Raw genomic sequence first — 12,431 nt, forward strand, 5'->3', positions numbered from 1 at the left:
TGAGCTAGCAAGGGTGACTCTGACCCCGGTGCCTCCACGTCCCGAGGGCTGTGATTCTGGGTTGTAGTGACCCATTCTGTGGATGCCAGGCAGGCACTCTCCCAACACAGTTATCTCCCACCCTGGGCTACTACTGTTTTAAATTTTTGTTGTTTTTATACCCCAACCAAAGTTTTCCCTCCCTCGTCTCCTCCTCCCCACTGCCCCCAGCCACTCCTATTTCTCTTCAGATACAGGTGGACCTCCCATGGAGATCAGCCAGCTGTGGAATATCGTGTTGCAGGGAGACGAGGCTCCTCCTCTTCTATAAGGCTGGGTCAGGCAATCTGGTAGGAGGAAAGGGTCCCCAAAGCAGCAGGAGTCACGCGCAGCCCCTGCTCCCACGTTAGGAGTCCCACAAGAAGACCAAGTTTCACAGCTGTAGCATGCATGCACAAGGCCTGGGTCATTTTCTTTTTTAAAGTTTCAGACTGTAGTACCAAAGTAAGTGCTTTAAAGGTCTCTGTGTGACAGGTGAAAATTACACTTTTTTTTTTTTTTTTTTTTTTGGTTTTTCGAGACAGGGTTTCTCTGTGGTTTTGGAGCCTGTCCTGGAACTAGCTCTTGTAGACCAGGCTGGTCTCGAACTCACAGAAATCCGCCTGTCTCTGCCTCCCGAGTGCTGGGATTAAAGGCGTGCGCCACCACCGCACTTTTGACAACCACTTAAAAAAAAAAAAAGCCCTTTAACTCCTTTAAATTAGATGTATGTGTGTGAGTGTGTGTGTAGCACATATGGAAGTCAGAGGACAGCTTTTCAGGAATTGGGTATTTCCTTCTACAGTGTGGGTTCTGGAAGAACTTGGGTCACTAGGCTTAACAACAGATTCCTATAATTACAAAACCATGCCGGGCGGTGGTGGCGCACGCCTTTAATCCCAGCACTCGGGAGGCAGAGGCAGGCGGGTCTCTGTGAGTTCGAGACCAGCCTGGTCTACAAGAGCTAGTTCCAGGACAGGCTTCAAAACCACAGAGAAACCCTGCCTCGAAAAACAAAAACAAAACAAAACAAAACAAAAACAAAACCATCTTGTCAGCCCCCTTTTTATTAATCTTTTTTAGTACACCTATTTATCTCGTGTGTACGTGTGGAGGTCAGAGGACAGTCTGGGGGGAATCCATTCAGCCTAACAACCTGCTAGAGCTCTCTACAACAATGGAGAGCAGAGCTACGTGTCTGCTTCAGTGAAGCAAAGGCAATCACGCCTGCTTAGATGATATATTAATTTTATTTCCATTACATAAATTGAGGAAGAAACACAAACTGAGATTGAAATATATTACAAGGCATTTAAGAGAGGCGTGTTTGGCTGCTGAACAGAAGATACCCGAATGGACTTTCAGGGCTGTGGTAGAGTTGATTCAAATTCCCCAACTCCCTCTTCACAGAACAGCCCTGTGCTAGGCAGGGATGGGAGGACAAAGGCCCTCCTAGGGCGCTAGCACTCCGGATGCTCCAGGAAGTCCTGTTCCACACACTCCTCCAGCTGCCTTAGGACCTTTGGGCTTTCGGCAACAGGGAACTCAGGCACCGAGGTTCCCAGAACTTCAGAGGGCAGGTGGCTTTGGGTTTTGAAAGCACAGTTTACCGTCTTGAAGAAGGGCATCAATTGCCTGATGCTGGAAACGGAATGTTGGCGCAGAAGAGGGAACTCGCTCTCCCCGGTGATCTCATCAGAGCTGCCAGTTTCCTGCAGAGACCCAAAGCCGAGCACTGAGACACCGCCTTAGCAGCGTACAGCTGCAGCAGGGGCAGTCTGCTCACAGCTAGCACGTCTCAGCAAGAAAACAGGGGATGGCATGTACAACCATCCCAAGCTTTAAAACTAAGATTAGAGAATTTGAAGTCCTAAAAATCAGGCAACATGAGGGCTTTGTTACTACTTAGTCTACAAATCTTTGCCACAAACATTGTTTTGAGACAGGGTCCTATATAGCCCAGGCTGGCCCTGAACTCACTATGTTCCATGGATGACCCTCACCTCTAATTCCCAAGTGCTAGGACTACTGGCATGTAATGCACTACTCCACGCAGTCTAAGTAATGCTGTGGTGTGAACCCAGGGCACTGCGTGCGCCAGGCAAGCTCTCTCCGACTGAGTTACATTTCCGGGCCTATGGAAGTTGTTTTTAAAAGGAAAGCACTTACCCTGTATTTTGATCTTAGAAGTTCTAGAATCCTGACAGTGTGAGGTCTGCACTCTTGGTGATTTTCTTCCAGCTCTGACAGGAAGGTGGGGTGCTCAGTGTCCACTTCTGGAACAAACGCCCACCGGTAGCTGCAGGGACAAGCAACGCCAGGCATGCTGACGCAGAGCTCAGAAGCTGTGTGCAGCAGCTTCAGTGAGATGATGTACATCCCACAACTCAGCGGCTTAACCTTCTCATAGACGGCCCTGTATGACCACCAACACACTCAGTTCAACTCCACCAATCCTAGGAGAAATCCTGCTTTCCTCAGCCACTAACGCTCAGTCTCCAGGACGAAGACTGAGGCGACCCACTAACCTACTTCCTTATCTGCAGATTTCTCATCCTGGACCTGCAGGCCTGGAATCAGACATGCTCCTCAGAGGGCTGCCTCTGCCACCCAGTGTATTCTCAGGAGTCAGCATGGTGTAGCAGGCATCACCATCTTCTTTCTTATGGCGGACTGAGGCCTCGTTACACGGACAGACCACATGCTGTCTGTCCATCTGCTGCTGAGGAACACACAGGCTGTTTCTAGCTTTGGGAGACCATACATAATGCCATTGTTCACGGCGTGCATGGGAGTGCCCTTCTCTCCATGGCCTCTTGTTTAGGTTTGCAGCTAAATGAACTGATGTGAAGCCTCCTCGGATCCGATACGGCTTCGCACAGCCTCTCTACAGACACTGTGCACAGCAGAGCTGAGGAACTGCTTGGCCTGCACTGACAGGCAACCACCACTCAGACCTGTGCTTTCCACTAGGTTCCCCTTGGCGTGGCAAGGAGTACTGACCGGTCCGTCCCCCAGCCGGGGGCCAGGGCAGTGTCACTGCCCTGAAACTGTGCCTGCCACCCCACTTTTGCCCCCCCAGCAGCCACTGCTCTTTGCTCCTATGGTGGGGTATTTTCTCGACTACCACACAAATGGAAGGACACAGCGTGGGGCCTTTCCGGTCTGGCTTCTGCACTTGATTGTAGCCATTTAAGAGAATGCACAAGTGTTTTTACCCATGACTCCTCTCTCTGGGGCAGCTAGAGAGCAGCCTTTGGGGCCAGGCATGTCTCAAAGCAGGAACAGCTGTGTTAAGCCTGCACAAAATGCATGCCAAAGAGGCCAAGTGACCCAGAGAGGCCACACTCCAAATAAAGCCTCCACCTCTAATGGCAAGAGACAACTCCAGCTATATAAATGCAGACAGGATCAGCACTGGTGACCCGTTTCACAAGCATTCGGTAGCAAAAGTCACCTCAGCAGACATAAAAGCGCTGGTCTGTCACAGAGCCACATCTGAAACGCGACCGTGAGCAGAGTCACGAAACCACAGTTGTTTGAGGAAATCTGAACCCTGGGCTGTAGCCAAGCTGCTCAGTGCTGCGGCTTCCCACAGGCTCACTGCACATGAAAGCAAGCGCAGAGCTCGCAGCAGGGAAAACCACCGTCTTCAAAGGACGTGTGGTCTCCTCCACTTACATCTGAAACAGCGGCATCTTGTCGGGTGGGAAGGAAAGCGCCGTGTCCAGGAATTTGCAAGCGGAGAGATACATGACGAGATCACCTGGGGACACGGCCCCGCCCGAAGGTCCACTCCCATCAGCAACTGGGACTTTTACTCTGTTTGTTTTGTGGCTGTTTCTATGGATTCGAAAGGAGATGTTCATTATGTGCCATGCTCATCTTCAGCACTCCCTTGGCTCAGAAGTCCCTAGACACCCCCTTCACTCAAGGCTGCCTTCAGTTACAACTGACCACACATGAGACCCTGTCTGAGAAATGGAGGGGGCTGGAGAGATGGCACAGCACCTAAGAGCCCTGGCTGCTCCAGATGACCCGGCCTCAATCCCCAGCACCCACACGGTGGGGCTCCAGGGATCTGATGACCTCTACTGGCTTCCTCAGACACTCCATGGCCGCGCTGCCTATAGATACACATTGCAAAACAGAGAAACACATCTTGAAAAGGGGGGGGGGGGAATCTTCACCCTAGCTGGCCCCATCACAAGTACTCCCAGGAGACGGGAGGTGGTGTGGCAGCCTACACCCTATAGCTATGCCTAGACTGTCACTTCCCAGCATCCAGCAGAGCTCACATGACTTACCTCAACGATTCGTCTTCCTCTTTCAGATCCTCTTCAAGTTGTATGAATGTCTGGATCTTAGGAAGAAAATGTATATTCGAGTCACTATGTGAGAGAGATCACATTTACCTAAACTTAAGTACTGATAAAAAGATAGCAGGTGGGGTATGGGGACACATGCCTTTAACCCCAGCACTCTGGGAGGCAGAAGCAAGAGGATCTCTAAGTTTGAAGCCAGCCTGGTCTACACATCGAGTTCCAGGACAGCCGGGGCTACACAGAGAAACCCTGTCTCCAAAAACTAAAATGAACCAAAGCAAACTGAAGAAAAACCTAGCAGATGGAGCTGGGGAGAGCCTGGTAAGCGGGGAGGCCCTGGGGTGGACCAGCCAACAGGAGGAAAACTAGCGAACATAGCAGACTGTGCTTAGGTAGAGCTGGGAGATCTCAGAAGAAAACATTCTCTAGCTGAGAGATAACTATTGCTATCAACACGATTACAAATAACTTTTAGACAAAGTTAGATGCCCAGAGTGGCACACGGCACGGCAACGAAAGGCCCTGTGAAAGTGCCGTCTGGCCTAAGATGAGCACGGGTGCACTCACCAGTTCAGAGACCATGATTGGCCATAGTGAGGTCAGATGCTGGGGAGATATTCTTAGCAGCAGAACTCTGAAAAAAAGAAACATCTGAGCAGCGACTGTGGATGTCTGTCCGACTCTGAGGTTGTCTGTCAGGCGCTCTAGGAAAGAGATTTTAGAGAAGTTACACAAATATGCAGGTCGGGGTTTCTGTTAGCTAAAAAAAGAAAAAGACAACTATAAGCACTTTGACATTTTGATGACAACCCAGTGTGAGCGAAGTCCTATCCGCAGGTGCAGGCTCACACCTGTAATCCATCCGGGCAGAGGCAGGATTGCCATGGTGCAAGCCAGTCTGCTCTGTGTAATGACTTCTATGCTAGCCATGGCTACGGGGGGAAGGGGGGGCAGGTGGAGGATGTAGCTTAGTTGGTACAAGGGTTACCTAGCATGCATGGAGCCCACATAAACTGGTAGCACACGTCTGTCATCCACAGAGTTTGAAGCCAGCCTGGACTACATGAGACTCTTGAGACAGACAGGGAAGCAAAGAGTGTGTGCTTATGCCACAAACACCAACAGGGTCCTGCTATGCAGCCCAGGTTAGTCTCCAGCAAGATGAGCCTCCCTTGGCCTTCCAAGTGCTAGGATGTGCCAGCACGCCTGACTCTTCCATCTATCCTCTTGAGAAATACCATCTGATCACAGGTAATAGCCAGAGTCCACCCGCCAGGCATCTCACCGCAATCTCATGCAGCCAGTACGACTGCAGCACGGTAGCTTTACCACACCCCTTCCCATCTCCCCATCATCACAACAGCCACCACTCTGAGCCAGTGTGTGTTCAGCTATGCTCTCTGTGCACAAAGATGTCCTTCAGCACGAGAGCCCAGGCCTGCCCCATAGGACAGTGGCCACCCAGGAAGAGGCTGCATTCCACAGCCAGGAGAGATCGGGGATCCGTGAAGCCCTTGCACAGACAGTTAAGGAGCTGCCCGTGTGTTGCCTAACAGCAGCCTCCGACTTACAGTCTAACTAGAACATGGCTCCTCCATATTCCTTGTTATATATACTATGCTAAATTAAATCATATGATACAAAATGTCCTATAAGCCCCCACAAAACTTATAAAAGACTGCCTAGCCGGGCGGTGGTGGCGCACGCCTTTAATCCCAGCACTCGGGAGGCAGAGGCAGGCGGATCTCTGTGAGTTCGAGACCAGCCTGGTCTACAAGAGCTAGTTCCAGGACAGGCTCCAAAACCACAGAGAAACCCTGTCTCGAAAAACCAAAAAAAAAAAAAAAAAAAAAAGACTGCCTAGCCCTCAGCATCCCTCTCATCTCTTCTTTCTCACTCCTTTTATTAATTTTAGCTCTGTGTATGTGCTTATATGCACGAGTGCAGGTGCCCAAAGATGCTGCCGATGCCCTGGAGCTGGAGTTACAGGCAGGTGTCAGCTGCCTGACTTAGGTGCTGGAAGCCGAGCTGGGGTCCATAGAAGAGCGGACCCGTCTCTGAGGAGCCAAGTCCTCTCTCTAGCCACCGCATTGCAACTGTAACTTTACACATATGGTACACATGTGGATGTGTGATATATATATGAGGGTCATGCTATCACATTGTCTGGCTCTCATCCCCCTCAGTGGGTGACCTCTCAGAGCTGTTTGTTGGACTCTGCTCACCCCTGTCTGAAAAAGGCTTCTGTGTACTTTTATTTTGGCGGACAATATAATGAAGTTATTGCTTACTGGATAATGTGGGCACATATATACAGAGTGATTCTATAGCACCCTACAAGAGTAATACAATATAGGAGCTATTGTGTTTCATAAATAGGAGGCTGCAGTTAGAAAGTCACTGACCGCCTAAGCAAGGCCCAGCTTCTACAGCCCTTGCAACTCTTGAGCCCTCTGGGCCTCACCTGCACAGGAGTCAGGAAAGAGGAGGAGGCCTCAGATTGAAAGGATTGGGGTGCAGCACACACCTCCCTGCCTTTCAGTAATTAGGTTCACATGAGTATGTGGGCCCACGTGAGTATGAAGGGACAAGTTTGGTCCCTTTCGCGTTTGTCCTCAGGACAGACGTGGCAAGAAGCCCTCATTGCATGCAAGCCTGTCAGCCCTGGGCCTTCCAGCTCCAGAGCTGCGGGTGGGCGGGCGCCTTACCTTGTATCAGAGGAAGGTAGAGGTGGTACTGGTCAAGCTCGCCGCTGAAGACAGCGAAAGCCTGCCGCTTCAGCAGCATGGCCTTCTGCTCGGAACTGGAGAAGAGCTTCAAGGAGCTGCTCTGCATGTCTGCAATAAACACATTGCGGTCGCCTTGTGTAAGAAGACCATTCGATGCTCCCCTCTTCCTCTCAAAAAGTCTGGCTCTCCTTTGAGAGCACATAGAAATAAAACTTGTACACATTTAAAAAGAAAAAAAAAACACTTATCTCAGCTAAGAATGTTGGTTCACATCTATAATCTTATCACCCAAGATGCTGAGACAGGAGGATTACTAAGAGTTTGAGGTTAGAGCTGGGTTAGTGGTGGGTGTGGTGTGGTAGTGACCACCTTTAATCCAAACACTTGGGAGGCAGAGGCAGGTGAATCTCTGTGAATTTAAGGCCAGCCTGGTTTACAGAGTGAGTTCCAGGATAGCCAGGGCTACATAGAGAAACCGTGTCTCAAAAAAAAAACAAAAAGTTTGAGGGAAGCCTGAACTACATCATGATGAGTTCCAGGAAGTCTAGGCCATAGGTCTAGGCCCTTTCTCAACAAAACAAAATGCCAAAACCAAAATGCCAATACCACCAAACCTAATCTACTCCTCCCTCAGGAAGAAAAACCAAAATAGTTACTCTGTGGGTGAAAGGGAAAAGTTTATCCCAAACTGCCAAGGCTGTCTCCTGGGAAAGCAAGGAGAAGTGACAGGGGAAAGACTTTCAGAGCTAAATGGGAACAGGAGAAAGGCTTGAGGGGGATATGGGAGGACAGTGGCTGAGGAGCCTAGAGGCTAGCATTGGCCTTGACAAATCAGTAGGCACCACAGTCCCGTGTTAATGGAAGAGTTGCAAATTCCTCTTGCCAGAGGTGAGGAGAATGGTGCCCTTTTTAGCAAGCAGAAACTTTCTTCAAGACCGAGGGAATGGGGACTTTGTCTAAAGGCTGGATCTTGGAAAAAGAATTTCCTGGGGGACCAGATACCCCCAAACAACGACACACAATGTCAGAGAGTCAGAAAGGTTTGGGGTGGGCATGCAATGCTGGCCTGTAAAATTGGCATTTGGAGGCCAAGGCAGGAGGACTGAGAGCCAGCCAGGGCTACAGAGTGAGACCCTGCCTGAAAGATCAGAAATCTGCCTAATAAATGCTGTAGGACAGCGCTCTTGTACACTGTAAAGATTTGTCACTTGTATTAGTTTAATAAAACACTGACGGGCCAGTAGCCAGGCAGGAAGTTTAGGCAGGGCGACCAGACGAGGAAAATTCTGGGTAAGAGGAAAAGCAGAGACGTAATTGTCAGCCAAATACTGAGGAAGCAAGATGAGAATGCCTTACAGAGAAAAGGTACCAAGCCATGTGGCTAAACATAGACAAGAATTATGGGTTAAGTTGTAAGAGCTAGTTAGTAATAAGCCTGAATAATAGGCCAAACAGTTTATAATTAATATAAGCGTTTGTGTGTTTACCTGGTACTGAAAAGCTATGGGACCAGGTGGGACAGAAACTTCTACGGCTGACTTAAGACCTTCAAGGACAGGTGTCAAGTATAGCCCAAAGGCTTTCAGCAGCATCTCTTCTCAAATCATGAATCACAGGCAGTCAAGGCCTGCTAACAGGCGGGGCAACCCACTGAGTCCTTGGAAAATCTACACACCTCACCAGCTGTCACTCAGAAGCACAGGAGTTTGTGGGTGCAAGGGCGTGGTAGTGCACGGAGAGGCAGAGCCGCACAGAACTCTCTGTGTTAAGGACCAAGTTCCAGAACAGCCAGGGTTACAGAGAGAGATCCCATCTCAAAAAACGTTTGACATGGTAAAAGCTAATTGCGAGGGTGCCGTCCTGAAGTGTGACAATTAATTTGAAACTTACTCATTAAATCCTTAAACATTGTTTTCTCATGAGTCAGAAGATGATCAATAATGGACTTCCAGCTGGATATGAAAAAAAACCAAAATTAGTTAAATATGCAATTAATGACAATTTGATTAAAAGCATCAAGAAAATAACACACCCTTTTATGAGCTATTAAAGTCACTCCGCGGAGCTATGGAGATGACCCAGCTGGTGACAGCACATCTGTGCAGACACAGGGACCTGAGATCATATCCCGGCACCTCTGGAAATGCCAGGCCTGGATATTGACATCCCCAGCACTGTGGGGATGGAGACAGGGGACCACTGGGGCTTATCAGCTGCTAGCCTTGCCTAAGGTTCAGTGAGAGGCCCTGTCTAAAATAGAAGTGAACCCTCTAGCCTCCACCTACACACACACACACACACACACAGAGTCGTGTAACCACACTCACCCAGAAGTGTAGACCGACTTTTGCGGGGGGGGGGGGGGGGCACCAGCTCACAAAAAACCCAATGATTTGGAGAGTTTTAAGAATAAAAGTTCAGCATTTAGCTTGGGCTTGCTTCTAACTAGCTATAACTTAAACTAACCCCATCTTTAAGTCTACGCTCTTTTATGTGGCTCAGTTACTTTTACTCTCTACTTCCTCCCTGTCTGGCTGGTGACTCTGCCTTTCTTCTTCCCAGGTTTCTCTCTGCCTATAACTCCTGCCTAGCTACAGGACATTTAGTTTTTAATTAAACCAATCACAGTATCGTTACACAGTGTAATCAAATAGTGCACACTTGTGTGCACATACACACTGAACTTGGAGTGAGGAAGTCAGGCAGAGAAACCATCAGGGCCACCATGCGATCTACTACCTCATCACTGGTCAAGCATTTCATGACTAATAGGAACAGGGATAGAACAGCACCAGAACCTTCCATCATGCTCCTTACGAATGGCAGGTTCTCTTCATCTAGTGCAGTGTTTCTTTTGATAAAAAGCCACTCAGTAGTTTGAAGGGGTTGGCATCTTTTCAGCAAACACAGGACTCAGGTGAGCACCCATGACAGGGACGGACTAGGAGGTGAGGGACACTATGAACGTGAGCACCCACGACAGGGACGGACTAGGAGGTGAGGGACACTATGAACGTGAGCACCCACGACAGGGACGGACTAGGAGGTGAGGGACACTATGAACGTGAGCACCCACGACAGGGACGGACTAGGAGGTGAGGGGCACTATTGGGCTACTTTCATTTCAGCACTGGGAACCACGCAAACCCGAGCACTGAAGACTCAGAGTAGGTGGTCTGTTTGTTTGTTTGTTTGTTTGGTTCGGTTTGTTTTCTGAGACAGGGTTTCTCTGTGTAGCCCTGGCTGACCTGGAACTTGGGGATCTGCCTGCCTCTGCCTCCAGAGTGTGCCCCACCACTGCCCGGCTGAACAGCACGCTTACTGAACACAGGAAGTATCCATCTGAAAGAAAGTGGGGTCCAGAAACAGCTCCAGCAGTTCCTTCTTCCATGCCCGTTTGGTATAGGCATAGCCGCTCAGGGAGCTCAGTAGCTGGGCGCCGGCTCGGAAGCTGGGAGCATTGTATGCACTGAGGGAAGAGGAGGGCCAGGTCAAGGACTGTCCAGGGGACCACATCTCTGTATGCGGGTGACGGTGCAGTCACCTGTGATTGCGCAGGTAAGGGAACACATAGTACAGCAAGCGGGAGATCAGTGGCACTGCCTTCTCCTTCTCGTCGCTTCGGTAAACCATGTCCAGGAGAGAAGCCAGGACCTAAAGGAGGAGGCCGTTAAGAAAACAGACTTGTGCCACGCTACAGTTTGACATCTATTCTAATTTGATCTAGAATGTCCCCCAGAGACCTATGTGTTGGGGGAGCCTATGACTCCACTGAGAGAGCTGAGGCCGAGCCGGAGGAGAGGGGTCATTGGCAGCATGTCCTTGCTCCCTGAACACCAGAAGGCTAGAGCTGTGCCTTACCCTCCCCACCGTGAGCCTGTGCCTCAGCACAGCTCAGAGCAACACAAACAACTACCTGGAGCCAAACAGACCTTCCGTCCTTTTAAAATGAGTTTCTTGGGTATTTTCTGTTGTAGGAACAGAAAGGTGGCTGACACAGGTCTGGACTCCAGAACTCAGGCAGAGGAGCGCAGTGCACTCGGCACCCAGAATGAACACGTGCCTTCCAAGTGGCTCAAGACCGCAAGCATTCCCACGAGGGATCAAAAGTCAGGTATGTATTTACCTCTGCCAAGAGAGAGAGCGCTTGCACGCTGTAAACGGAGGGGGCAGAGGCTGACACCATCGCCGAAGCCGCAGCAGCATCTGCTGACAGAGAGAGGCGTCTGTTTAGCTGAGGGCTGAGTCACCCTCCTTCCCCCAGACACTCTGATTGTGACTGTGACACTAACCCCAGGGTCTGCCGATGGTATTGGGTTTCATCCATGCACAACGTCTAAGGTCTCTAGTCACTGCAGGGATAAAGATCATGACCACAACAACTGGGGAGGAAAAGTTCATTTCAGCTAACAGCTGTCGCCCTCCACGAAAGGAAGTCAGGGCAGGAACTCGGAGGCAGGACCTGAAGCAGAGGCCATGGAAGAGTGCTGCTGACTGGCCTGCTCCTCTCTTACACAATTTAAGATCACGGGCCAGGGATGGCAGGGCATGGCCCTCCCATATCAGTCACTAATCAAGGATATGTCCCACAGTCTTGCCTATCGGCAATCTGGCGACAGCATTTTCTCAGCTGAGGTTCCTCTTCCTAGAAAACTCTAGCTGGTGTGAAGTCATGAAACCTAACAGGACAAAGAATTTAGGTGTCTGGATCAAATACTCCGGCACCAGGTCACCGCCCCCAGGTCCTGCTGGGTGACCAACTAGTATCCTGGTCTGGATGCCAGAGTCCATCTGCCAACACTGTTTGGCTCCCGATCTCCCTATGTCCTTGCCACAGCGCTGACAAGCCTTGGTTCCCAGCTCCGAGCTCCCACACGGCCGTGGCCCCCGTGGGGTCTAGTGTCTTCGCTGTGCAGGAGTGGCTGAGAACACACTTCTCCATCTCCACACAACACCCTGCCTCTCAGCCACCTGGCAAATGGCCTCCACTCTGCTGCTTCTCTCTCAGAAGAGCCCGCCAAGGAAGGGAAAGGCTGGGTAAGCCTGCTGAGCTTAGGTGTGATTATGGTTTGTCCTCTGGAATTACCACATGGTCAGTGAAATTCCAACCTGAATCAATGGAAGTAGCAAATATGGAAGTTAAAAGCAACCTTCTAAAATGAATATCCATGATTGATTTGGGTTGATAAACGTTTGTTATCTGGGTCAGCTGGGGTTGGGTAGAGCCAGTGAGTCAATCCCTCATAACCTCAGCTAAAGAGTTCTTTGACGTATCCCATCCCTCCCTCACGTGATGTGATGTGGGAAGGTCATGTCAATCTGTTGATTTCATTGGTTAATAAAGAAACTGTCTTGGCCC

General features: G+C 50.0%; 1 protein-coding gene across 10 annotated transcripts in view; it reads right to left on the reverse strand.

The window, feature by feature from the left end:
- Positions 1-1,260: 1,260 nt before the first annotated feature.
- Positions 1,261-12,431, reverse strand: part of Dop1b (DOP1 leucine zipper like protein B) — a 94,123-nt gene continuing 82,952 nt past the window's right edge. For 6 of the 10 annotated variants that reach the window (XM_057764016.1, XM_057764009.1, XM_057764014.1 and 3 more), the window contains 10 exons: positions 11,199-11,281; positions 10,617-10,726; positions 10,395-10,541; positions 8,963-9,024; positions 7,052-7,180; positions 4,911-5,047; positions 4,326-4,381; positions 3,700-3,861; positions 2,188-2,317; positions 1,261-1,730 (listed from right to left, as the gene is read on the reverse strand). In XM_057764016.1, the coding sequence (XP_057619999.1) occupies positions 1,479-1,730; positions 2,188-2,317; positions 3,700-3,861; positions 4,326-4,381; positions 4,911-5,047; positions 7,052-7,180; positions 8,963-9,024; positions 10,395-10,541; positions 10,617-10,726; positions 11,199-11,281 (1,268 nt within the window). In that variant the 3' untranslated portion in view covers positions 1,261-1,478. Of the gene's footprint in view, positions 1,731-2,187; positions 2,318-3,699; positions 3,862-4,325; positions 4,382-4,910; positions 5,048-7,051; positions 7,181-8,962; positions 9,025-10,394; positions 10,542-10,616; positions 10,727-11,198; positions 11,282-12,431 lie in introns of those variants that run through there. The other 4 variants (XM_057764015.1, XM_057764010.1, XR_009056806.1 and 1 more) reach the window with 3 other exon arrangements.

Source organism: Chionomys nivalis, chromosome 3 (assembly GCF_950005125.1).
Source record: "Chionomys nivalis chromosome 3, mChiNiv1.1, whole genome shotgun sequence".
NCBI lineage: Eukaryota > Metazoa > Chordata > Mammalia > Rodentia > Cricetidae > Chionomys > Chionomys nivalis.